The sequence below is a fragment of the Camelus bactrianus genome, chromosome 21 (assembly GCF_048773025.1).
Source record: "Camelus bactrianus isolate YW-2024 breed Bactrian camel chromosome 21, ASM4877302v1, whole genome shotgun sequence".
Classification (NCBI taxonomy): Eukaryota; Metazoa; Chordata; class Mammalia; order Artiodactyla; family Camelidae; genus Camelus; species Camelus bactrianus.
Window position 1 is genome coordinate 19,251,445 of NC_133559.1, and position 22,539 is coordinate 19,273,983.

Below are 22,539 nucleotides of genomic sequence, written 5' to 3' on the forward strand. Positions count from 1 at the left end.
ACCGGCTGGCCAAGGAACCACACTTCGAGAACTAATGATCCAAAGGCTCTTTCAAGCAACCCATCATCAAAGACAAAGACTTTGATAAAGTCCTGTGTTCCTGGGAAAAGACACAGAGATGCTTATCTTCAAAAAACAAAAAAGGCTTGTCCATTAAGTTGCTGACTTACTGCAACGTGGAAACCATCCCTCACCTTCCAATGTGCCTTGTTTTTAGCTTATTTTAGTTTTTGTTTGCTCTTGCAAAATAAGAATGATAAATATTCTTCTAATTATTACACTTCTAGTTACTACACATGAAGTGCTATCATCCTAATCATACTTTGAATTTGCTCATTGGTCTTGATGTTTTAACTCCTCTAACAGGGAAAGAGGCAAAACGAACGACTGACTCCAGAAAGGAAAAGCTGGCATACAGCTTTACTGAAATTAACTTGACATAGTTCATGGATGTCTCTCTTCTTTCCCTGAAGGTATCCAGAAGTTCAAAGGCCAGTATTTCCATAGCCGCCAATATAAGCACCCAGAGGGATTTGAAAGGAAACGCATTTTGGTGATTGGAATGGGAAACTCAGCCTCAGATATCGCCGTCGAGCTGAGTAAGAAGGCTGCTCAGGTATGATGCTCTCTGCTTACCTCGTACTGTAAGGGGGAGAAAAGAGGGGAGGGGCATATTGGAAAATCTCAGCGATATAACCACAGCTCATTAATTTGTTGGTTAGTTGATTGGTTGATTAGTTGGTTGTTCAGTGTGGTATTGCAGAAAATCTGGAAATCAAGAAGCCAGAGTTTGTCTCCCAGCTCTGCCACTGATCAGCCATGCAACCCAGAGTGAGTCATTTTACTTCTCTGGGCTATGGTTCCTTCACTTGAGTTTGGACCAGATGACCTTCTGCACAAGAGGCCTTGTTCCTACCCAGGCGGTTCAACAAGTTGAACTGTTCATATTTTAGGGAGTGCCTTTTACAAACTTAGTGCATATTTGAATCCTATTTGAAATATAAACAGTCCTTAGTTACCAAGAATCATGAAAAAACAGACTAAATGAACAGTTAAGACTCCCAGCCAAGATCACAAGGTGCTCCCTGAAGCCTTCCAACTACTGTTATCTTTATGCCTGCTCAGGAATGACACAGCTTAGCTGCCAAAGAGTCAAACATCACAACTTGCAGATAATGCTGACAGAGATGGTTGGGAATGGCAGGGGAAAAAAATCCGATTGATAAAATTATCACCTGGGATAACATGGAAGACAGGCCAACTACCTATTTAGCTCTAGGGGATGTGACTGCGTCTTGTTGTTTATAAGGTATTACAAGAAACACTACTGTCTTGACTATTTCCATTCCGGCTGGGAAATGTTTAATTGTGTACCAGAAAGAATTAGAAGAAAATTATTTTTTGTGAACACCAAAAAAAAAGAAAAATCCCTTTGAGAAAGACAGACCTAGGCAAAGATGGGAAAATAGCCAAGGTTCTTCTCCCCAGTGCATTCCCTCTCAAGAGGGCCAGGGCCCAGCATGCCCTTCTGGCTTCCTCTGGCTACACAGGACTTCCCATGGCCATGTCTGCAACCAGCAAAACTGTCCTGTCCTGAGTCTCACACTGTCAGGGCTCAGGATGCCCAGCAGCAAATGTGATCAACGGCACCATGAAGGGGTTTCACTGGGACCTGTCAGAGTTATCACCCTGGCGACAGAGTAGGTCACTAACACCAGAAAGAGATTTACTAGACCCAAGAGGTCCTCACCTTTTCTGTGAAAATAAACCACTTTTCACTTTTCAAAGCTGTAAGACCTCAGCGCGAAGAACAAGTGAGGAGGCAGTAACTGTAAAGTCTTAAAGAGCCAACTCAGATAGGGGAGCCACCAGCTCCAGCCTCCTTCCTGCTGGGAAAACCTGCCAAGCTTGAAGAAGGGAGTATAGCTCTCAACCGAGTGATGCTCTGTACCAGACCACTACATGTTGTCAAGTCAATGATTTGGACTTAGAGCAGAATTCCAAAGATTGTAAGAGTCTATTTCCTTAAATGGGTCTTACCATGTAAAAAGCCTGTCTATTGTGCCAAATTCAATATTAAGAAACCACCCTGGCTATATTTGTGTGCATTCCAGCTCATGAATCTTTCAAATAGAGTATCTCTTTGGTATATATTAGATTAATAACACAACAGATAATTATGATAGAATCTCTTACACAGAGCAAGGTACACTCAATCCTTCTATGAGAAGACTTACCAGGGACTTCATAGGAGCTATGTATGTAAAGGAGAGAATCAGGCACTGCAAAGCTTAAAAATCACAGCCTAAACTCACCATACTCCTGAGTGTACCCTGCTTCTGTTAAAGGAAGTTCACGATCATAAGTGTACAGCAGCAATCTCCACCACCGTCCAAGAGCACCACTCAAAATTCTATGGGATGGTGCTGAGTCATCCACACACTTCCCCACCAAAAACCAAATCTCTGGCCCTTGGCCTGCAGTATGCATCTCAGAGAAATAACCCCTGACCCCAAATCCTCAGGCATAGCATACTATTGCAGGTGGTGGAGCTAGCCGGGTTAGACTCCCCTGCTGAGAAACGGTAACAGCAGAAAGAGAGTGAATAAAATAGGCGGAGCTCCCGTTGCAAAACATGGATTGATCCCAAGGAAGAAGGGCAGACAATAAGTAATGGGAAGGGACATTCATGGAAATATTCAAGTATATTATCTAATACCTAATCAAAGTGTTGCCAAGTCAACCAAAATGCAACAGTGGGAAAAAAATCGGGACATAAGTATATTACCACACACAGACCAACAATTCAACACTATTTTATGTAAGTACTACTTCACAAGCTAATATCACTCATATGTGGAATCCGAAAAAAAGAAAAAGAGGACACTAATGAACTCATCTACAAAACAGAAACAGACTCCCAGACATGGTAAATAATCTTATGGTTACTAAGGGAAAGGGGTTGGGAGTTTGAGATTTGCAAATGCTAGCCACTATATATAAAAACAGATTTAAAAAAATTATTCTGTATACCACAGAGAACTATATATAATATCTTATAATAACATCTTATAATATATCTTATAATATCTTATAATAATGAAAAAGAATATGAAAACAAATATATGTATGTATATGCATGACTGGGACACCGTGCTGTACACCAGAAATTGACACGTTGTAACTGACTGTGCTTCAATAAAAATAAAAAAAATTTTTAACTTTTTTTTATTGAGTTATAGTCAGTTTACAATGTTGTGTCAATTTCCAGTGTAGAACACAATTTTTCAGTTATACATGAACATAAATGTAGTCATTTTCACATTCTTTTTCACTGTGAGCTACCACAAGATCTTGTATATATTTCCCTTTGTTATACAGTATAATCTTGTTTATCTATTCTATAATTTTGAAATCCCAGGCTATCTCTTCCCACCCCCCACCCCCTTGGCAACCACGTATTCTATGTCTGTATTCTATGTCTACGAGTCTATTTCTGTTTTGTATTTATGTTCTTTTTTTTTTTTTTTTTTTTTTTAGATTCCACATATGAGCGATCTCATATGGTATTTTTCTTTCTCTTTCTGGCATACTTCACTTACAATGGCATTCTCCAGGGACATCCATGTTGCTGCAAATGGCGTTATGTTGTCGGTTTTTATGGCTAAATAGTATTCCATTGTATAAATATACCACTGCTTCTTTATCCAGTCATCTGTAAATGGACATTTAGGCTGTTTCCATGTCTTGGCTATTGTAAATAGTGCTGCTGTGAACATTGGGGTGCAGGTGTCATTTTGAAGTAGGGTTCCTTCTGGATATATGCCCAGCAGCGGGCTTCCTGGGTCATATGGTAAGTCTATTCCTAGTCTTTTGAGAAATCTCCATACTGTTTTCCACAGAGGCTGCACCAAACTGCATTCCCACCAGCAGTGTAGGAGGGTTCCTTTTTCTCCACACCCTCTCCAGCTTTTGTCATTTGTGGACTTTTGAATGATGGCCATTCTGACTGGTGTGAGGTGACACCTCATTGTAGTTTTGATTTGCATTTCTCTGATAATTAGTGATATTGAGCATTTTTTCATATGCCTATGGATCATTTGATATTTCTTCCTTGGAAAATTGCTTGTTTAGGTCTTCTGCCCATTTTTGGATTGGGTTGTTTATTTTTTTCTTATTAAGTCATATGAGCTGCTTATATATTCTGGAGATCAAGCCTTTGTCAGTTTCATCTTTTGCAAAAATTTTCTTCCATTCCTTAGGTTGTCGTTTTGTTTTGTTTATGGTTTCCTTTGCTGTGCAGAAGCTTGTAAGTTTCATTAGGTCCCATTTATTTATTCTTGCTTTTATTTCTATTGCTTGGGTAGACTGTCCTAGGAGAACATTTTTGAGATGTATGTGAGATAATGTTTTGCCTATGTTTTCTTCTAGGAGGTTTATTGTATCTTGTCTTATGTTTAAGTCTTTGATCCATTTTGAGTTTATTTTTGCGTATGGTGTGAGGGAAACAAATTTTTTTAAGTCTTTCACCTCCTTGGTCGGATTTATTCCTAAGTATTTTTTATGTGATTTTAAAAGATTTTTTTTTACTTTCCTTTTCTGATATTCCATTGTTTGTGTAAAGAAATGCAACAGATTTCTGTATATTAATCTTATATCCTGCTACCTTGCTGAATTTATTTATCAACTATAGTAATTTTTGTGTGAAGTCTTTAGGGTTCTCTCTAGCTACTATCACATCATCTGCATTTAGTGACAGTTTTACCTCATCTCTTCCAATTTGGATTCCTTTTATTTCTTTTTCTTGTCTGATCGCTATGGCTAGGACTTCCAATACTACATTGAATAGAAGTGGTGAGAGTGGGCATCCTTGTCTTGTTCAGATTTTAGCAGGAAGGCTAGAAAGTACTTCACTTTGAGGTCAATCATCTTTAAAACACATTACAGCAAATTCTGGAGCCATACATGTGATGTATATGTAGTGGGTTTCTCCCCAAAGGGATGATGCCCTAATGTAAACTGCACTCCTTTTTGCTCACCAGGTGTTTATCAGCACCAGACATGGTTCCTGGATCTTGGGCCGTATCTCTGAAGATGGTTATCCTTGGGACATGGTGTACCACACCCGGTTTAGCTCCATGCTCAGAAACGTCCTGCCACGAAAAGTTGTAAAATGGATGACAGAACAACAGATGAATCGTTGGTTCAACCATGAAAATTATGGCCTTATTCCTCAAAACAAGTAGAGTTATTTTGCCTTTTTATGGTATACTAATTGGTAATCAAGGTTTTCAGAAATGCCTCTCTTTGCAAAGAGCCAAATTGCTAACATGGTTGTTCAAACTACAAACTAACAGTATGGTATCATATATCCCCTGGATATTGAACTCCAAATTTGTTCTGTATATCTTTTAAAAAGTAAATATTTAAGTAGATGAAGTATAAGTATTATGAGCTGCTCCAGAAAGTAGAACTAGGATCATGGGTAGAACTTCCTAATACCTAGATCTGTCCCACATTGGAAAAGACTGCTTTAAAAGATCGTTACCTTCCTTTCAGAGGGTGGAGTGGGAAACCTGACCTAAATTCTGTATCTGTTATGCTGCTAACTCTGTACACCATAAGGGTTCTTCCTATGGGTAGCTTTTGAGAACATAATCACTGCCTATTAATCTCAAGGTTATATATTACTGATCTTATAAACACAGGCAAACAATATGGATGTTTATTTTTCTTTAGTTGATAACAGGTTCCTTCCCTTTAAAAAAAAAAAAAAAGAAGTTTTGCAATCTTTCAACAAATGCAATGTGGCTGCTATATTCTGAAATCTGATTCATGTGCAATGTATTCTAATTTTTTCAAAAAATGGTTATCAAATCTACAAAAACAAAAAAAGGAAATTCCAGAAATACAAGCAGACTTTGCTCCATCATCCATGCTATCATATACAGAGACTCTCTGGATATTTACGATAAAGAAAACTTAATTCTATGCATTAATTTTCATACTAATCCCTTAAGAAGTTTCAAAACTAATGGGAATTTAACAAAATTTTCCTTTCTTATGATCAGATAGAAATTTAGTGGAACAGAAAGATAATTGAAGGTAGATAACATAAAACAACAGTAAAAACATCAGTGGGATAATAAAAACTGGAATACTTAAGAATTGACCATATGCACTGGCATTTTGTCTAAGCCCTTAGAGATGCCTCCTTTTTTGAAATGTCTTTTAGCCACATCACCTACATGTTTTTCCAGAGATATGTGACATGAGAATAAAGTCAGATAGTACCATTTGGAGGTAGGCCAGCCAATCAAGTTAGAACATTTTATGGATATTTGAGAAACCTCTTCATTCTCAGAGCCAACCCCATAAAATATTAAGAGAATTAAAGACCTCTCCTTAAGTACTCCTTCTGAGTGTTTTCTTCTGCATGTTTCAGATACCTTATGAAAGAACCTGTACTAAATGATGATCTTCCAAGTCGTATACTCTGTGGAGCCGTCAAGGTGAAATCAAGAGTGAAAGAGCTCACAGAAACCTCTGCCATCTTTGAAGATGGCACAGTGGAGGAGAACATCGATGTCATTGTCTTTGCAACAGGATATACTTTCTCTTTTCCCTTCCTTGAAGATCATCTTGTCAAAGTAGAGAATAATAAGGTCTTGCTGTACAAATATATGTTCCCTCCTCACCTGGAGAAGTCAACTCTTGTATGCATTGGTCTCATCCAGCCCCTAGGTTCCATTTTCCCAACTGTTGAACTTCAGGCTCGTTGGGTAACAAGAATTTTCAAAGGTAAGTGAGTGGACAAGTGAGTAGCTGAGGGTTTCATACCTGGTAGATTTTACTCAAGAACAAATTTAGAAAAGGAGGTCACCAACAAGAAGGCTGCCAATTTTGGCTGCTCTCACAAAATTAACATCCTAAAAAGTTAGCAGGGAATTCACAAGATAACAAATTCAGAAATATAATAATGATAATATGTATCTGTAATCATTCCTTTAAAATATTAGAAAATTCAGATAATTTCAGTTGGCATGAAGTTAAGTACATATTTTCTCTTGGACTAATGAGAGAACAGTTATGAAGGAAACCACCTATGACTCCTGGTTTTACCTACATGATGTTTATAAATTCCTCAGAATATGCACAAATCGAAGAGATTGAGGGCCTACTCCATGCCTGTTTCCAAATTAGCTCTTTTTTATTTATTGTTTTTATCTTGCATATTTATTACTGAGCCAAAGCACTACTGCAGAAACCCGGACACAAAGAGAAAAATCATTTTCCCGATTAAACACATCCAGCCATTCATATAGTAGTGGTATTTTCAGAGTGACATGGTAAGATGCAAGTGACCTCGTTTTGTTTCTTGGCCAGGAATCTCTTGATCCTGAAAGTCTTGTGAGAAGACATGGCAAGGAGTAAATTCAACCACACACAGGATGGCAGAGAAGAGAAGAGAATAGCGTTCCAAATTATCTCTTAATACCTAAGTAGCTCAATCTCACAGATCCCTACAAAGCTATAAAATTATTTAAAATATTTCTATCTGAGCATTGTGTAGCACATTGCATTCCTAAAAAGGCTATTACTATGTCCCTCATCCCAGGGTTCAGTTCAGCTCAACAGAAACTTATTGACTACTTAGCCCTGTGCTGGAACTTGGTGGGATAGAGAGAAATTCAGGCAGATCATTTCAACATAATAAAACAAATGCTTTGGTAGAGGAGTGCATGGAGTGTGTGGGTAGAAGAGAAAGGGTGCTTAGCAACACCAGAGTGGGATAAAGGGAGGGCATGTGGTCAAGGAAAATTTCCTGGATAGCTGGATCTTCCCAGGTGCAGAAAAGAGAATTGCTTGAGCCAGAGCACAGGGGCCATAAGACATATGAAGAATTACAAGCTATCTGACATTGCTAGAACATGAGGTGTGAGGCAGAGAAGGGTGAGAGATTATTCTTAGAGAAGAAAGGACCAGGACACAGGAACCTTGTAAGGCATGATAAGGAGCTTGAATATACAATGTAGATCAGCTCCTCCCAAACTTAGCTACACATAAAAACCATCTTTTAGACCCTTGGGGACCCTGATTAAGTCTGGACTGAAGACCTAGATTCTCCATTTAAGAAAGCTCTTCAGCCAGGAGACCCAGTGAAAGGTCCTAAGCAAGGACCAGACATTATCAGATTATATTTGTGATAGGTTATTTCAGAATTAGTGTGGAAGATAGATTTGAAAAAGGGAAATGATTGGAGTCTCAGAGACCAGTGAAAAGGCTACTGTGCTAAAATGTGATGCAACCTGAGACATAGTTAAGAGAAACATCAGCAGGACATAATGCTTGGCTCCACATAGAAAAATTAGAAGAAGAGAGAGGAGCCAGGGGTGAGTTGCAGATCTCAGGCCATGGAAACTGGGTAGAGAGCAGTGCTGTGACTAGAGAGGGGACACACAGAAGATGCAAGTCCGAGCAGGAAGACTTCAATGATGAGCTCAGTTTTGGACTCATTGAATCTGAAATGTCTCAAGACTAGCCAGATCCAGAGGAGCTGATCATTTTTCAACCTGTCTGAAGCTCACAGGACACTTGGGACAGGGAATGGAATCATAAGCACACAATGATAACCTACATCAATCTTCTCTCTCCATCCCCACTACCCCATCTTAGCTGGCACCAATCTCTCAACTGGTTTTCTTCAACAGCCTCTTAACTATTCTTGCTGCCTTTAAACTCCCCTTCCTGACCCCATTTTCCAAAATCCAGTGGCTAGAAGGATCTTTTCAAAAGGCAAATCTGATATGTCAGCTCCCAGAAAACCCTCCCACAGCTTCCCATCACCTTCAGAATGGAGCTCAAGCCACCTGGCATGGCTTCCTGACTTATCAGGCTTACCATCCCTCTCCAGCCTCTTCCCTTACCCCATCCACCTCCGCTGTACCCTGGTGATCCATGGGCAGTACCACGTAGAACCCAAATGCAAGTGGCACAGCCCAGAGTTCAATAGCACAGCAGCCCTGACTTGGTATAACATGCGTAAATGGCCAGAATTTAATTGTAGGGATCAACTGTTAGATAAAGCGATGATACTGAACCAGACCCACTACTCAAACCAACTTTTTTTTCCTAGGCTTGTGTACTTTGCCCTCAGAGAGAACTATGATGGCAGACATTATCAAGAGGAATGAAAAAAGAATTGACCTGTAAGAATTTTTTTTAAATTCTTTACATAGTAGTGTTTCTCAAAGTCTGGTGATCTATCTCCCCAAAGAACAAACTACCTGCTTCTTAAAAATGCAAATTCCTGGGCCACAGCCCAGACCAGCTGAATCAGAATCTCTGTATGAGACTGCAAATCTGTACTTTTATGCTCTTCCTAGGTGATTCTTATACATACTAGTTTAAGAACCAACTACTTAAAAATAGAAATTTCACCAAATCAGAACATTTTTTCCTTGACTTAATTTTATTTCAGTTTTGTATGAAGTCCATATTAGATTCTGTATCCTCTCACACTCTGTGGCTTAAGAGGGAATGGAATGGGGGACAATGGTGGTGACAGTAGTCTGAGTATCTCTGGAAAGTTAGCTGGGGGAGTTGATGTGAAGTAAAGGGTCAGGGATTTATACTTTGTGATAAAGTGGAATGGAGTTCAGTAGTGATCAAGTACCCTTGGAAAGTTGACTGAGGGGCCTTAAATCACATATAGGGGTTATCTCACGTTCAAATTCTAACTTATCTATCATACGCCAGCCAGAGTGCCAGGTACCTTAATAATTTAACAGGGAAATATTAAGCATCTCCTCCATGCAAGACACTGAGCTATGCTTTCAACTGTAGTATCTCATGAATCTTTGCAGCAATCTTGACTAGTTTTACTTGCCTGGAGACTTGAAGCTGCTTACCAAATACCAAATAATAATCATGGTTGTAAATTCTGTCACATTCCTAGAACTTCCGTGAATTCGTGGGTCTTTATTTTACAGCCTACTCTCCATCTGAGATATGGGCCTCCTGATGGGATAAACTGACACTTGACAACCAGAGATTTCATTCAAAACTCATTTATTCCTTCATTCTCCCCTTCATTCTTTCAACAGCTATTGAATGCCTAATGTTCTTATACAACCGAGAAGCTTTTGTGAATCTGCCCCTTTTTCTTTCTTCATTAAGGTTTGGAGAGAGCCAGAGCCAGATACTGCAGACCAATTACGTCGACTACTTGGATGAGCTCGCCTTAGAGATAGGTGCAAAGCCAGACCTCCTCTCTCTCTTGTTCAAAGATCCTAAGCTGGCTATGAAACTCTATTTTGGGCCCTGCAACTCCTATCAGTATCGCCTGGTTGGGCCTGGGCAGTGGAAGGAAGCCAGGAGTGCCATCTTCACCCAGAAACAACGGATACTGAAGCCTTTAAAGACACGGTCACTAAAAACTTCATCCACTTTCCTAGTTTCCTTCCTGCTGAAAATCCTGGGGCTTCTCACTGTTGTGGCTGCCTTTTTTTTCCAGCTTCAGTGGTTCTAACCTGTCAGCATAATGCTTTTGACTTTATTGTCAGTCAGTACCACTTAAAGAAAAAAAAAAAAAAAGAAGACTAAAAGAAAAATTATTAAATCTATATTCTGAACGTTAGAGTTGGGAGAAGCAGAGTGAGAGTTAGCAAAATTAGGTCTAGGTATAAAACCAAAATGGTGTCATGACATTTCTTTGTCATTCCACCCTTCCCTCAAGTTCACCAGAATCTCCGAAAAGGATAATAGTACACTGGCTAAATAGTACTGCCAAGCCCTGATGTAAGAGAGTCATGTGGAAAAACAGTAGAATTACACAGGATGAAAAGCAGGCCCCAAGGCTTAACTCACTGGAAAATTTAAATTGTGGGCAAATATTTAAACCCCTGCACATTGTTCCTGATAGTCTTCTAATCCGGACTCTGGTAGCACGGTTCTCAGATGTTAGGTCGTGCTCCATTTTTGCTTCATGGGGAATCACTTAAAAATACTGGAGGAAAAAAATGGCTAGAAATTAGCCTAGAAAACAATGGCAATGCTCAGACAGACTTTTGGGGCTTCACACTGAAAGCTGAGCAAGTAGCCATCTTTCTTATACTTGCCTTATATTTTAACAGAAACACTGCTGTAAAAATAAAAAGAAACTTACCATAACAGCTATATTTAGTGCTCATCACAAACCAGAAAATGTACACATCGTATGTATTATTTCATTTAATTTTCATGACAATTCCGTGAGATGGGTGCTGCTGTTATACCCATTTTACAGATGATTAAACCGACACTCAGAGCAGTTGGGTCACATGCCCAGGACCAGACAGCTGGTCTTGTGATGGAGCTGGGAGTGGAACCCAGGTTTGCTTGACGCTAGAACTGAAGATCATAACCTTGCCCCGTAATATACTTATTTACAAAAACCTCCATTATTAAATGCTTATTAAGAGCTTTATTTATAATCACATATATGTTCCTTCTGGAGGAACTTTACATAGAAAACAGCACTCTTCTTGCAAAAGAGATCTGATTAATATTATATAAATTATATATATAATTTTATATAAAATATATATATATAAATTATATAATCCTTGGTTTCTATTTCAGCTTGATCTAAAATTCGTTCGAAGGAATTTACAAAAAAAAAAAACACCTATACAACATTTAGGATAATCATTGACATCTTCGGAAAAAACCAAGCATCAAAGAGGAAAAATGTATCTCCCAAGTAGATAAAAAGTATTGTAATGATTGGACCTTGTCTTTAGCTCTAACCTTACAAATAACCAAGGCCAAAAAGCAAAACAGCGTGTACTCTTTGTCATCTGATAAAAGAAAGCATGCCGGTTTGTTAGGAGAGATAAACATTTGCTTAGAACTAAAGTCTAAAAATGTCAAAAGCAATTCATTGTCAATAGGCATTGAGCAACATAATAGATAAACATCTGGTTATAAAACATACACTACAACTGTTCTTTCCGTGAACTGTGCTTTAGGAGATGAACTCTGCCATAAGCCCAGAACAAGACCTTCAAAGAGAGGGAAAAGCCCACAGATTCAAGATTAAGGCAAATTTCTCTTCTTATTCCTCCAAAGCCTTTGTGGTCATTATTCTTCACTTTGGCCTAGATTTCTCCCTCAGATGCCTACAAACTTGTGATGGTAATCCCTGTCAGTGGAAACTCTTTAAAGTCCATTGACATGACACCAGCATTTAAATACAAGAATTGTTTTTCATTGTTCTTATAAGCAGATTCCTTTGAAAAAAAAAAATTGCAGAAGGTATAGGTACTTTGTTCTTGATTAAAACCTGATTACTTTGCTAATTATTAAAAATGATATGCAAGCTATTATATTAATAATAACCACGATAATAATAATTAATAATAGAATTTAGCAAGGCTTTATAGCAAAAGGAGGTAAACTACCTATTTGCCCATTTACCTATTTCTGTAAATAAAATTTTACTGGATCACCACCACATCTATTCATTTATTGTTTGCAGTCACTTTCAAGCTGCAATGGCAGAGTTGAGTAGTTGCAACAGAAACAGTATGGCTTACAAAGCCTAAAATGTTTACTATCTGGCCCTTTACAGAAAATTTGCTAATCCCGGCTTTGTAATGTAAAAAGCATTGTCCTAATTATTTTTTATAATTTGCCTCACTCATCATTAACACTACCCAGTGAAATAGTTATAGTTGTTATCCTATTTCCATAGTGGAAGAGATTGAGAATCATTTGTCAGATTGATGCTGAATTAGTGAGGGAGGAAGAAAATCATGCCATTAGGATGCAATTATTATTAAATTTGTATCCTTGAAAATTTTAGAAAGAAAATAATCAGTATTCTGGTATCTTTTCAAAACACAAATAGATCATGTCCAGAGTCTGAGACTGACTGAGGAAGACTCATTCAAGTCTATTCCATTGCTTCCGTACATCCTGAAACATAAAACTATCCTAGGATAGTATGTTCCACATGATGGTCCACAGAGATATTCCCTGCATCAGAATATCTAAAGGAGCGTGTAGAAGTGCAGATTCCTGAATAAGATGAAATAATAATTCAGACCTGCTGAATGGGCATTTCTGCTGGAATCTAAAGTCTTGATAAGTTCCCCAGAGGATTCTTGTGCACATTAAATTTAGGAACCATGGGATTGAGACCTCTTGAAAAAAAAAAGCTGCTTTCAGAGATTAGCCCATGGCTTTTTCCACTTCTCAGGGACAAATTCCTCCTTAGGTTCAGCCTTGGTGTTTCTTGCTGTACAGTGTTTCTTCCTCTTGTAAAGGATTTTAGCTAGTTACCATTTTCATGCAAAATCTCTCCCTGTGATGGTTCCCTTTTACTAACCTTTTAACTATCCTTCTCTAGATGATTGTTCCTTGATTTTCCATTTCAAAAGTGTAAAATTTGTTCTTTGCAGAAAAATATTTTTTCAAATAAAACTCTTGGACCAGGATATGTAACAAAGTTTCAAGTAATAAAATTTTAAAAACTTAACCAAGATAGAATCTAGCATTCACATGATAACCTTAGGACCAGATCATGGATCAATGAGGCTTAAAAAAAAATGGTTCCTGAGATTAGATTCTACTTAATTCAGGTCGGATGCCAGAATGAGATTAAACATGCAAGGCTTTTATTAAGGGAAATGACTGTATGAAGGAAAAGGAGAGTGCAGGAAAAGGCTGGACAATCCATCAGACAGCAGTGCAAGCCTGGCCCTGCGTGAAGGAGAGAGAGAAGAAAGGTGGATAGAAACATTGTAGACTGTTGTGCAGTCTACAGAAGATTCGGCAGAGCCACTGGGGAGCCCTCAAGCCATCAGAGAAGTCCTGACTCTCCTGTGAACGATCTGCTTCAGTGTCTCTGACATGCGATCACTGGCTGGGAACAGCTCATGGGGAAAGAGGGCCTTTACACCAGCACAGCAACGTTATCTCAAGCACAGCAGCTAAAGCCCTTGGTTAATTACACTCCCTGTAGTTAGAGACCCATGAAGCACATTCTCATAGTTACCTTAGGTTCATAACATCATTTTTGTGTTCTTCAATTAATTGAACCATAATTTTTAAATTAATTAGTCATCAGTTGCTTCAACAGACAATGCTGAGACATAGGAGTGCCTTCCTCTTGCCCCAAAACTTCCAATGCCTAGAAGCCCAGACTTGAAGGTGTCTGTGAGAGCAGCAACAAAGAGGCCCTGCAGAGTCCTCCTTTCCTGCTGACACTTCACTCCTTTTCTCAAAAACCCTCAGTGGCTCCTCATCACCTTTATTTTTCAAGACCCTCCAAACCGGCTGTATCTCCAAGTAGATGTTTAAGGGAACATAAAAGAAAGTAGCTGTTATTCCCATCTCCATCCTTGCTGCAGTGCTAAGTCGAATGCCATTCCACATCAAGCTTTCCTCAGTCCCTGCAGCCAAAATGTGTTTCCTCCACCTTTGTATCACCAAACCACTTTGTTTTAATCCTGCAGTAGTGCTTACACCCTTACCTTCTACTATTAGGTTGCTTTTGTAGTCCCTAGAGAAGTCACCTAGCTTTCTGAGACTTTCTCATCTGAGTGTAGAGAGGTGGTCAAATGATCACTAATGCCCATCAAATATAATATTCTATGACCCTACCATAATTCCTTAACTGTCAATTTTTCATAACGGTTAAATTGAATGTCTTTTGTATCATGTTCACTGGCCCTAATGGCAAAGATGACAGTTTTGTGCTGAGAAGCCACCAAATCCAACTCTCAGAAAATACAGAGGTTAGGAAACTTGGGCACTCTTCAGGGTGATGCAATACTAGGAATTATACTTTGGAACCAAAAGGTCTCTGCAAATCATGGGGTCATTTTAGAGATGAAAGGGACTGAAGAGAATGCTCTCAGATAAGAAAACAGAGGTTCAAAGAAGCCGGCTCATAGTCCAGGGCCGCATGATTAGTCTTATCTCCTGAATACCAGCTGATATTGCTTCCACTGTCAGTTCAAACAAACTGCGGCAAGTGTTGGCTCCTTTACCCTTGCGGATGAGAAGAGGTATCTAAAACTTGTATTTTCATGCTAGATGTCCATCTGTATATGCTACATATTCTGGGAGAAGAGTTTTAATTTTAACTATTAAAAAGAGTTTCATTGTTAGGCATCCCTATGCTTTGAGCCACTGGCCAGTAGAAAGTAGTTGATTCTGTAAGAGCATCAATTTCTCCTAATGTTGAACAGTTTCAAGTTCCAGCAACCTCAGGAAACTGGATAAAATGATAACAAGCCATCATTTACTGATCATTTATTGTGTTCTAGATGTTATCAAGAATTCAATTTCATTTCATCATATTTAATCTTCACAACCCATTTTACACATCAGGAAATTGAGACAGAGTGTTTAAATGGCTTTCCCAAGTTTTTTAATCAATTTTTTAAAATCACATATTATTTCTTAGTTTTCCAGTGTCTGTCTTACACTAGAATAAAATATCATGTTAATCGATTTTGTTCCTTCTCTTACACACTGAAAATGGAGCTGATCCCAAGGAGAACTAAAAAGTTGACGAACTACAAGTTGTCAAAAAAGGTTCAAAAATGGTTTTAATAAGTCTAATACAGTAATATGAAATTGTATGAATGTCTACATTAAAAAATATTTTATTAATTTGGTATTAAGGTATCTAAGTAAGAATGAGAACCACATTTGTTTTGAAAAAAAAAAAAAATCCTCACAAGTGCCTGGGGGAGAAAAGAGAGACTTGAATTTTGGGCAGAATGGGGTTCTTCAGAAGAAAAGAGAGAAATGTTTAAGTCATTTGAAAGAGGACAGAAGGAAAGAAAATAAGAACAAAATGAAAGAATACAGCCAGTAAGATAGCAGAAAGCTGGCTAGGGTACAATGTGACCTCTCCTTATGACTCCTTGAATACTCAGCAAAGTTATTAAACATTAAAACCTTGAGTGGAGGTGGACTTTTGTGGAATAGAGAAGGAGCTAAGCCTTACACTTATATTGATTTGGGGCAAAACATTAACAGCACAGTCAGAGGCCAACGCAGATGGAGGGACCACGCTGTGTCCAGGATACTGAGATGAACAAGAAAAACCAGATGCGAACTTTAAAGATTTAGATAATTGAGTTCCATAGCATTTCCAAAGCACTTCCACAGTTACCTTCTGACCTATTCTTCAACACAACCTTGTGTATTAGGCAAAGCAAGGGTGAATATCCTTCTCTATAGAGAAGAATATTAAGGAGCCCTCGTTTCTTGTCAGTATTCTTCCTATTTTGTCCCACTGTGCTATTCCAAATATGTCACCATGTGAGAGTTCCCCATTAGTACTCCTTAGGCAGTCGCAGAATAGCACCTAAAGTGACATGACAGTCTCTAATTCACTGTTGCAGACTTTCCCACAAAATTCTCATCAAGCCACAAAGGCATTTAAGGGAACATAAAAGAAAGTAGCTGTTAATCGCTCTGGTCCTTAGATGGTAGAGGTGAGTCACTGCTTCAACGCTATGGATAGAGAAAAGACCCATTTCAAGCAAAACAATTGGCCTTAGGTAGGCATGGAACTATCCCCACCTCCCCTTGCAGTGCTCCTGTTCTGCACGTGTATTCTCACAAAAGGAAGAAGAGCAAGCTCAACGTGTAAGGGACTTAGGGAGTTAACCCCTCTTAAGAACATGCGCATTTAAACAAACAGAAAACACTGTTGAGAAAGGCATAGGGAGCTTCTCGGTGCTTTTTGTGTGGGGGTCGGAGGGTAGGGAGTTGTAGTTCATTAAACGCTGCTCTTTAGAGGGAGGGAGGAAAGAATTACACTAAGTCCAATTTACAACTGGAAGTAAAACTACTCTCTCAACTGTAATTCTATGATTCTAAATATGAATCAAGGAAGAGTGATAAGAATTCAGGCATTGATTTAGAAATACAATGAAGCAGCCAAGAAACATCCCTCTAGTGATCAGTCAGTATGAACTAGGTATGATGCATTAATAACCAATCCCCAATCTCAAAACCTTGAAATAAAACAAAGATTATTTCTCTTTCGTGCTATGTATCCACTGGGAGATAGGCTCTGCTCATCTTAGCTACTTGGGCATCCAGTCTAAAGGAACAGCCATGTTGGAAGTTGCTGGTTTCTGTGCTGAAGGAAAAGGAAGAGCTACAGGACTTCCCACTGGCCATTAACTCCTCTGAGCCCAGAAAGGACACACGCTACTTTGGCTCGTAGTTCAGTGACCAGAACTAGTCACATGTTCCCAAACAACCACTAAGAGACCAAGAAGTTTAATCCTCCCATGTGTCCAAAAGGCAGAAAGTCCACATTAATTCCCAGAGAGCATCATAATCTATCAATTTGGCTTCTTAGGGTCTAGATACACTTCACAAAGGGGCTTGAATACCATTCCCCATTCCAGGTTCTCAAGTACAACTAATTGACAATAAACCCTAAAAATAACAGAAAATGAAGTACAACTGAAGACCAGTCTTCTCATTTTTAATTACTGTAAGTTTGTTGCTAATTCTGGAAAATGAGATGATATGATAAATGATCACGTTGGTGCTCAACCAACACTTTGAAGTTCTTTGTTTCCACTTATGTTAGCAGCATCTCTGGTCAGGACCTGAGTCTTCCTTGGCGTGCACCAAGGAGGCATGTACATACCAAGGTAAGTGTCTAAATACTGGGATTTGGGATGCTAATTGTGCCCCTGACTCTCAGGGTGTCCCTGATTCAATGTCAAACATATTTTGATTTTTAAAAACACACTTGAACTAATAGTAATCTTGAAGGCTTAACTTCTGGGTAAAAATTAAGCTTTGAAGTCATCCAAATGTTATCATCTTCATAACTGCAGGAAGGCAGCTGAGCTCAACAGAGCCAACAATGCTGTCTCTGTGCCAAGTCTTTAATAAGCCGGAAATAAGGCAAAGGGTGAGCCTAATGAGCAAGCAACAGACCTAGTGATACAGAAGGGTTTCTGGGTGTAGGGCCAAAGGATGTAGTGATAATATATTAAAAAAAAATCAGGGGGAAAAAAAAGAATTTATCCTTCCAGAACCTTCTCCCTGCTTCAGTCTTACCAATCTGTCTTGACGTTTACTCTCTGTGCCTGTGGCAGTCATTTCAATATTCTGAATCAGTAATCAAGACACCTCTCTGGTCTGGCAATGACATCACCATCTCATCATCGCAGCCATTTGCTGAGTGTTTACTACATATAAGACCCTCCACATAGATTATCTCTTCTAATCCCCACCACAACCATCCGAGATAAGTATTATTATGCTTATCTTAAATTGAGGAAACTGAAGCTTTAAAAAGTTATACAATTTTCCCAAGATCACTCTGACAATAACTGGTAAAAACATTATTTTAACCCAGGACTTGGGACTCCGAACAGTATGCTTCTCCCATATATTTGTCGTATTTGCTAAGTGCCTGGGCAATCATCTGCACTCAGGAAGGCTTTAAAAATTGAATTTAATAATGTGGGTGATGTATGATTTTAAAACAGTAATCATTTTCTCTAAATGGGAAATGGGTCAAAACACTTACACGTGAATCTTTGGTGTAGCAGCTGTTGTCATGAATGTCTTATTTTACTTTTTCCCTTCCCTTTGAAGAATGAGATCTACGAACAATGAAAGATGCTGCTGTGACTCCCTAAAACAATTTCTATTTCGCAGGGAGAAGAGTAAGTCTAAAGTGCCTATCTCCAGACCGTGTTTCTCTTAGCATTTCACTGTTGCAATTAATCAAGTTAAAATATAAACAATGGCTAACCTCAGGTTCCAAATTCTGCATAACATTCCTTATCTCCCAAACAGGGTTCATCCGGTGTCCTGGGGGCCCCTAGGCTGACACTGGCTCAGCATCATCCATTTGCAAGCTCCAGAGTCCTAACTGTGGCCGGGCCTTGGGACCAGGAATTTCAAGTACATAAAGTAAGTAACCAGATATAATCTCTGATTCCTTTGGATTAGGGAGCTGAGGCCCAGATTTTTCCTGTTTTGTTATTGTGCTTCAGAACAGAATCACCTCACCAGAATGCCACTCCCCCAGTCTGTGGAGGAGTTATAAAGCCACTCCCTACCCAAAATACAAAAAGAGTGGTAAATACCTGAGTACTTGTAACGGGACAATAAAGTCAGATATTATCAAGTCTTCTGTGTACCCTGGTAAGTACACTGCTGGGTAGATTACTAAGTGGTTAATTCAAAGGGAAAACTTGGATTACTAATGCCAAAGAAACTAATGCAAAAAGAAATCAGTCATTTTTCTTAAGTGCTTCCATTTATAGCTTCTAACGTGGTGTCAGACAATGCTTTGGGGGGTTGTCTACCAATCACTGGTATTCAGCACCAGCTGGGAGCGAAAAGCAACCCCAGCATATCTGGTCAGGACCTGGCCCTTTTGAATCTGACTAATTTGTTGTTGGCACGTTGTCCTGTTTCCTGTTTTTAGAAGTGCATCATTCTATGCATTATGACAAAATTTCCTGCTTTTCGTACTATTGTCAGGTCCTTTTCCCTAATCCCACTCCCAGCTGAATTCGCAAGGTTATCAAGTTTAACGATTTTAAAAATCTCATAGGTATCCGGTTGAATGCCACCTGATTTACAGATGGAGAAACTAAGTCTGTTCTTTGTTATTTCTTGGTTTCCTCTCCAGCCTAGGGAACACCCATAGCCTTGTAACTGGCATGGTGAGTTTAGAGCCTGGCAGAATTTTTCTTATCAGGTGGTTTTACTCAGGAATAGGCTTGAGGAGGTGGGCAATTGCTGCTGGAGGATAGAAATCCCAGGGCATGGTCCTGCTCTAAGCACAGATTTCTTACAAAGTTTGTGCTCTTTCGTCCCCAGGGGCTAAGTGGGCACCCTCACTCACCCCTAGTTGCCATCCAACAAATCTACTACTTCTGCTACTCCTGAAACGCACAGCCCACTTAAGGATATGGTGTCGTTGTGTGGTGTGGGCCAGTACCTGTGTGCTAAGAAGGTGTGTGTGTCTGTGTCTGTGTGTGAGAGACAGAGAAACAGAGAGCGAGAAAAAGGAAGAGAGAGAGAGAGAGGGATGGGTAATTTACATATAAAGGGCTAGGTACTAGTCTGACCCTGCTAATGAAGATGGCTTCCTAGGAAGTACACAGGTGAGTCACACTGGTTAACTAATACACTGCTAGGCTCAGACGTAGGATAATTTGCATTTTCCTGATACCAGTAGATAAGGTCTCCTAACTCTAACCCAGAGGCTCCCAAACTGCCTAGGTTCAAAAGGCCCTTTAGTGTGTGAATCTTTCACAGGCCCCCAGGCTCTAGTTTCTCTTATTAAGTAGTCAGGTTCAAACAACCTGATATAAGCAAGTCCCTTCTTTGTATTTGTATTTTTGTTCTGTTCCTTGTATTTGTATTTTTGTTCTTTTTTTCAGGCAACTTCATAGTTGTCTGAAAAAAAATACACAAGTGGAAAGAAAAATGATATTTTTATTTCATTCTTGAATAATCCAAAATTACTTAATGAGGTGGTTTATGTGCCTGCTGGGCACGGCACTTCTCAACCCTTGGAATCAGATCGGACATAGTCCCTTCATTTCCTGTTCTACCTCTATTAAGTTTTGTGCACGACTTGCTTTTGAACATTGCAACTGCCAAAAACCCAGCTTTACAAAGATGTGACATCATCAAATGGAACACAGCCCCAAGTGATATTAAAACTGGGTACTGCCTCAAACTCATACTTTGTTCAGTGTTCAAGAGAAAACACACTGTGCTTTCCTCAAATTTTTAAAGTAACTCAGTGCCTCTACACACAATTTGGGGAATGACAGCCCTAGTCTCAAGTTCTTACCCCCATATCATTCTCATAAACTAAAGTGGGTGCTCAATCTTACTTTAGTACTTTTTGTATTTGTATCTTACTTCTTTGAAGCAGAGGCAGCACTACGAAATGCCCAGGAAAAGAATAATCGTTTATAACCCCATGGTTAAAAATTGGTAACTTTCATGCAACCAACAGTGATTTCCCAGCTCATTTAGCAATTTGCTATTGCTTAAGCTATTTTGCTTGATTTTTTTTTTAAATTCACTTTCATCCAGTGACACTTTACCAATTTAATCATTTTTAAATTTTTATTACTTATTTCTTTCATATTTAGTCAGCTTTGAGGTCTTCTTCATTAAAATAATAATAATAATACATTCCTTTTAAAACCTTCAACAAAGGAATGGCCAGATTTTTACTGAATATTTACATAAGGAATAATAGCATTTTTAATATTAGTTTGCATTAGCATATGAAACAGCACTCCAATAACCAGTGGCAATAGTGTACTTTTCACCCTAATAAAATTTCCTACCATGTTATCAACCACTCTGTCTAAAAGTACAGCATTTCACTGAGTAGAAATGATTTTTAGTTTAATAAAAAAGCAGACACTTTTTCTAAAAAGCAATTTTTAACTTGAGTGAGTGGTCGGAAGCATTAATTTTTACCAGCATGTGAAGGCAGTATTTACCTTGAATGCTTATGGGCTCATTCTCATGTTTGTTTTTCCGAACATGGGATCCATTCAAATGAGACTATGTTGACACACTAAGCAGATCTGAAACAAAAACTTAAAGAAAAAGCCCTGAAAGTTGACTTTGAAACCTATTTTTTCTTTTTTTCCCCTCTCCTTCCCTTTGTCTCACCATCATTCTTCCATTTCCCCACTCATTTCCTTCACCTCCTAGAAGACAACATTTAGATATACATTTCTAGTTGCCCCCAATGACTCTGGTTCCAAATAAATAAACCCAAAATTGTTAAGGCAGATAGCCACAAAAATATCAGTTAAAGGAAACTCTCCTGGAGTTGTAAAAATAACATAGCAACATTTATTCGGAGACGAGAATGTCCCAAGTACTGCGCTGAATGCTTTTTATACATTAGTTGATTCATTCTTACGACAGGTTCTACTTCTAGCTTCGTTTTAGAGAGAAGGAAACAGACACAGAAGCAAATTACTTGGGTAAAGTCGTACTGCTGGTCATTAGCCAACACTGAACTTCAGACCCAGGTCTCTGACTCACGACCTCCCTCCTGTCCCATGAAAAGCCCCAGGGAGGTTCACTGCTCAGAGAAGGCTGGCTACTTCTGGCCCATGCCGAGTAACAGTGGTGACCTGCGGAGAGGATTCCTATTTATTGTACATTTGATAGAAAGTCATTTTGAGGAAGGATTTCTGACCCAGAATATTAGCTCTCTGAAGATATTTGCGCAATTATTTTTTTTAATTAAAAAGATATAAGGTGATGAATTAATTCATTGTACCCATCAGGAAATCAACTCATTGCCAAATATTTATGCAGCTACTTGTATAGACCAAGCGTGCGGCTAGGAGCCATGAGAAAACAAGAGACAAGTCAAAGAAAATGGCCTGGGGACACATCTAGCCTGATGCAGAAAGAAGACTGACACATACGATCAAGGGAGGACCCTTGTGTGGGGAACACGCTGTTTCCTGTAGGAGTCAAGAGAATAGCAAG

General features: G+C 39.0%; 2 protein-coding genes and 1 long non-coding RNA gene across 8 annotated transcripts in view; 2 read left to right on the forward strand and 1 right to left on the reverse strand.

The window, feature by feature from the left end:
- Positions 1-13,522, forward strand: part of FMO2 (flavin containing dimethylaniline monoxygenase 2) — a 30,489-nt gene extending 16,967 nt beyond the window's left edge. For all 3 annotated transcript variants that reach the window (XM_010956903.3, XM_074349788.1, XM_074349789.1), the window contains 5 exons: positions 474-616; positions 5,043-5,242; positions 6,446-6,801; positions 9,137-9,209; positions 10,180-13,522. In XM_010956903.3, the coding sequence (XP_010955205.3) occupies positions 474-616; positions 5,043-5,242; positions 6,446-6,801; positions 9,137-9,209; positions 10,180-10,531 (1,124 nt within the window). In that variant the 3' untranslated portion in view covers positions 10,532-13,522. The remainder of the gene's footprint in view (positions 1-473; positions 617-5,042; positions 5,243-6,445; positions 6,802-9,136; positions 9,210-10,179) is intronic.
- The window catches only part of LOC105070495 (uncharacterized), a 180,782-nt gene that overhangs the window by 107,374 nt on the left and 50,869 nt on the right, over positions 1-22,539 (reverse strand). The gene's annotated exons all lie outside the window — the stretch shown is intronic.
- FMO1 (flavin containing dimethylaniline monoxygenase 1) overlaps positions 17,356-22,539 on the forward strand; it is a 33,188-nt gene continuing 28,004 nt past the window's right edge. The window contains exons 1-3 of one of the 3 annotated variants that reach the window (XM_074349787.1): positions 17,361-17,515; positions 17,615-17,678; positions 18,841-18,957. The gene's annotated coding sequence lies outside the window, so the exon portion shown is untranslated. Of the gene's footprint in view, positions 17,679-18,840; positions 18,958-19,034; positions 19,192-22,539 lie in introns of those variants that run through there. The other 2 variants (XM_010956893.3, XM_010956883.3) reach the window with 2 other exon arrangements.